This window comes from Benincasa hispida, chromosome 12 (assembly GCF_009727055.1).
Source record: "Benincasa hispida cultivar B227 chromosome 12, ASM972705v1, whole genome shotgun sequence".
Taxonomy (NCBI): Eukaryota; Viridiplantae; Streptophyta; class Magnoliopsida; order Cucurbitales; family Cucurbitaceae; genus Benincasa; species Benincasa hispida.
Window position 1 is genome coordinate 38,582,931 of NC_052360.1, and position 4,761 is coordinate 38,587,691.

At 43.7% G+C, this 4,761-nt stretch overlaps 1 protein-coding gene across 1 annotated transcript; it reads left to right on the top strand.

Annotated features, from left to right (window-relative positions):
• The first annotated feature begins 2,143 nt into the window (after positions 1 to 2,143).
• On the top strand, positions 2,144 to 2,868 carry LOC120067498. Its single transcript, XM_039019047.1, has 2 exons — positions 2,144 to 2,396; positions 2,684 to 2,868. Exons 1-2 carry the CDS (start codon positions 2,144 to 2,146, stop codon positions 2,866 to 2,868), a joined length of 438 nt encoding a protein of 145 aa, XP_038874975.1.
• The last annotated feature ends 1,893 nt before the right edge of the window (positions 2,869 to 4,761 follow it).

Genomic DNA, 4,761 nt, shown 5'->3' on the forward strand with positions numbered 1-4,761 from the left:
GCTCGAATCATGAAATCAACGAACACTGGTCTTCGAAGCTGATACTGGGGTGCCGATCATATTGGGTCACCCATTTCTCGTAACTGGGCGCGCGCTGATCGACATACAAAAAGGAGAGCTCACTATAAGGTTGACAATCAGCAAGCGAAGTTTAATGTTCTCAATGCATTGAAATACCCAAATGATATGGAAAACTGCCAGTATGTTGGAGAACTGTAGGAAGAACAATGGCACAAGTTTCAGAAAGAAACTGAAAAAGAAGAATTTGAAGTTGGGGCAATGATGGAGGAAAGTTGTGCCGCAATACAAACTGACCATGATTTTGAATCAATAAAGTTATCTGAACGATCAATACAACGAACTAAGCCATCATTGGAAGAACCACCCGTGTTGGAGTTGAAGGCGCTACCCGTGCACCTCAAATACGTTTACTTAAGAGGCAATGACACTCTATCAGTCATAATCTCTTCCTCGCTGAGCAAAGAAAATTAGGAAGCAGTTATTCAAATCCTCAAGAAATATGCTAAAACCTTGGAATGGACCTTAGTAGACATTCGAGGGATCAGTCCCTTGTATTGCATGCACAAGATTCGTCTTGAAGAGGAAAAAATCGGATCCGTAGAGAGGCAGCACCACCTAAACCCTGCCATGAGGGAGGTTGTCAAGAAAGAAATTGTGAAGTGGCTTGATGCAGGTGTCATTTACCCATATCTGATAATAGATGGGTGAGTCCAGTACAGTGTGTTCCAAAGAAAGGGGGTATGACCGTCGTCACCAACAGTAAGAATGAATTAATTCCAACTAGAACAATGACGGGATGGAGGATATGCATGGATTATCGCAAGCTGAATTTGGCCACAAAGAAGAACCATTTCACACTACCATTTATTGATCAAATGTTAGATTGACTTGCAATGAATGACATCTTTTGCTTTTTTGATGGCTACTTAGGGTACAACCAGATCGCGATTTTATCGAAAGATCAAGACAAAACAACGTTCACATGCCCGTTCGGCACATTTGCATTCTGTCGCATATTTGGACTCTGCAACGCACCAAGCACCTTCCAAAGGTGTATGATGGCCATTTTCTCAGATTTCTTGGTACAGTCAGTTGAGGTGTTCATGGATGACTTTTCGATTTTTGGCAACACCTATGAATCTTGTTTATCAAATTCGGAAAGAGTTTTGAAGAGATGCGTAGAAACAAATTTGGTTTTGAACTGGGAGAAATGCCATTTATGGTAGAATAAGGAATAGTGCTAGGTCACAAGATATCGAAAGCAAGATTAGAAGTGGACCAAGCAAAAATTGACACAATTGCCAAGTTACCACCACCAGTCAATGTGAAAACACTTTGGAGTTTTCTGGGACATGCGGGGTTCTATCGAAGATTTATTCGCAACTTTTCTCAAATCGCAAGACCTCTAAGTGCACTCCTCGAGATTGATCACGAATATGAATTTAATGACGCATGCTCTGAAGCGTTCCACATGCTGAGAAATGCGCTCATTACCGCACCAATTCTAGTTGCACACGACTGGACGTAACCATTTGTGTTGATATGCGATGCAAGTGGATATACAGTGGGCGCATTCTAAAGCCAGCGAAAAGACAGAGTTTTGCATCCTATCTATTGCAAGTAAGACACTGAATGATTCACAAGAGAATTATAGAACAACAGAAAAAGAAATGCTCATAGTGGTGTTTTCCCTGGAGAAATTTCGACAGTACCTGATCGGATCGAACGTGGTGGTGTATACGGATCACTCTGCGATCAAATACGTCATGACAAAAAAAGGATGCAAAACTAAGACTGATTAGGGGTACTACTCCTACAAGAATTTGACCTAAAGATCAAAGACCGGAAGGGCACAAAGAACCAAGTCGCAGATCATTTATCACGTCTAGAGAATTGCGAGGTTCAGAAGAGAGAGAAAGAGATTGAAGAGAGATTCCCTGACGAACTCTTTGACATATGAGGAATTGACTTCATGGACCTATTTTTTCCTTCAGAAGGTCATTACTATATCCTGGTTGCGGTTGATTATGTTTCAAAGTGAGTTGAAGCCATCGCATGTGTTAGAAACGATGCGGCCATGGTGGCAAAATTTCTTAAGAAAAACATTTTCGCATGATATGGAATGCCCTGTGCATTAATTAGTGATGAAGGCACGTATTTCATCCACCGCATCATCCCCAACCCGTTGATCAAATTTAATGTCAACCACAGAGTCACAACTGCTTATCACCCACAAACCAATGGGCAGGCAAAAATCTCCAATCAAGAAATCAAGACCATCTTGGAAAAGGTAGTCAGTACCTCTAGGAAAGATTGGTCGCCCAAGCTTGATGAAGCACTATGGGCATATAGAACTACCTTTAAGACTCTAATCGGTATGTCCTCATATGCCCTGGTCTTTGGAAAAGCTTGCCATCTACCTTTCGAGCTGGAACACAAGGCAATGTGGCAATCAAAAAGCTGAATTTTGATCTGACAAATGCGGGAGAAGCCTGGAAGCTTCAGTTGAATAAGCTGGTCGAATGGTGCATGAACGGTTATGAAAATGCCAAACTCTATAAAGAACGAACTAAGAAATGGCATGACAATCGCATAAGCAAAAGTACATTCGTCATGGGACAACAGGTACTCTTATTTAATGCACGTTTGCGATTGTTTCTAGGTAAATTGAAGTCCCGTTGGTCTGGGCCATTCCAAATCATGACTATCTTTCCCCATGCTGCAGTGGAGTTAACAAGCGAGGATGGAAGCAATGCATTCAAGGTCAATGGTCAAAGAATTAAACCCTACTATGGGGGTAATATGGAACGGCGCAAAGAGACCAACGACTTGAGCCGACAAATCTGATCGCCTGCGAGGATGCGCTTGCGGTAACATTGAAAATAGTTTTTTAAGCCGCACCCATATAAACTATCTTTACTTTGTTACTATCTTTACTGCTTTGGTAAATTAATTTCCCTTTCACTCTATTTGCGTTGATTATATTGAAATTAAATGAATGATTCGTTTGAACATCGCAATGACTTATCGTTATCGTTTTGGCATAACCATTGTGATATCGGTTATACAATGTGAAGTCGGGCATGCATTGTGTTGACGGGTAGGCATTGCGATGATGGGTATGCATTGTGCCCATCTTCCATTTAAGAAAAGAAAAAATAAAATAAAATTTACGGAGAAGTTAAATGCACGAACGTTTAAACTCCCGAGGTTCATTATTGCGTAGCCGACGAAAGGACGTCTTTGTCTGCTAGGTCATAATGGAGAGGGGCGCGATAGACTTTTTGGATTACTAAGGCCCGCCGAGCACATTATCGAATGTGTTGGGCCTTTCAAGGCCCAACCTATAAAATCCCCCCCTCAGCCTCAATGAAAGTACTTCCGCATTTTTTCACGCAAACCTTTCCAAAACCCTCTGTATACTCAAACCCTACGACCGTTCTTCCTTACCCAAAAAAGCACCACTCTTGTTTTCTCCCTTCACTTGAACCCATGGCCGGACAATCGTCACATTTTTTTTCCCTACCATCATCCCCATCCAAAGCCCTAGTCTCCACACGGGAGGCAGCCTTTCTCGCTGCCAGTCGCCGCCTCACCACCCAGCCCAAACTAGTCCCCAGAATCGCCGAAAAACCCAGGCGAAAACCTTTAGATGCATCTCCGTCTACCTGCCGAGAGGGGCCGAGCACGGAGAGTGCCCCTACCACCGGTTCTGAGGTGGCGTTCCCACTACCTCCAACCGAAAGTGAACAACAGCGAAAGGACGACAATAAGGTATTTGGGAGCATCCTCAGTTATTTGGAGAAGGATGGGGGGTTGCCGGAAGCAAGAGTGGTGAACCAGCCCCTACCGTCGGAGGAGGAGATGGTTTCGGCATCGCGGAAGATGACCCTCACAATCTTGGATCCTTAGGAGAATGCCCCGATAGACCTGTCTCTTATACACATCTAGATGTGTATAAGAGACAGGTGTCGTGGAGGTCTTGGAGGTGTAGAGATAGGCGGAGCAGCCCGAGAAGGAGGCGCAGAGAGGAGGCGATGATCAAAGGGCAGAGAAAGATGAAGTTGCCCAAAAAGAAAAAAAAAAAGAGAAGAGAATAAGCTGTCTCTTATACACATCTAGATGTGTATAAGAGACAGGAATCCACCACTGCAAGGGTGGAAGGCTGGATGTCAATGCAACTTGAACCATCATCGCAACAACAAACCTCATGGCCGCATTCAAGATTAGTTGCGATGGAGGCTTAACTTCGCGGTTCGGACGACAAAGAAGATCCTGACATCTCCCCACTTATACGGTGTCGCAAGAGGAATGTACCATAAGGGTCCATAGAAGACTCAACAATAAATAAGTGCATAAAAGAGAGCAAGGAATGAAGGAGGAAACTGAAGGAGAAGGAATAAAAGATGGCAAAGGTGTGCCAAATCATCGCCTCAGCCGATTTGGCTAGACGACTACATGACGAGGAGGTTCGCCTTGCCAATATAAGGACAGAAGAGGAAGAGAAGAGAAGGCTTGAGGATGAGCAGCACATTGCGCTCGCCGCCGAGCAGTTTGGAAAAGAAATGCAAGAAGAGGAGGAAGCGGAGAGAAAAGAAAAGGATTGCATCGAAAAGCCAAACTTCAGCGCAACATGTAGCTAAAAAGAAAAGAGAAAGAAGAATGGGAAAGGGAAAAGAAAGAGCAGGGAAAGAAGGGGGAACGCATTCAACGACAAAAATCCCGCCTTGCATTCGTTCA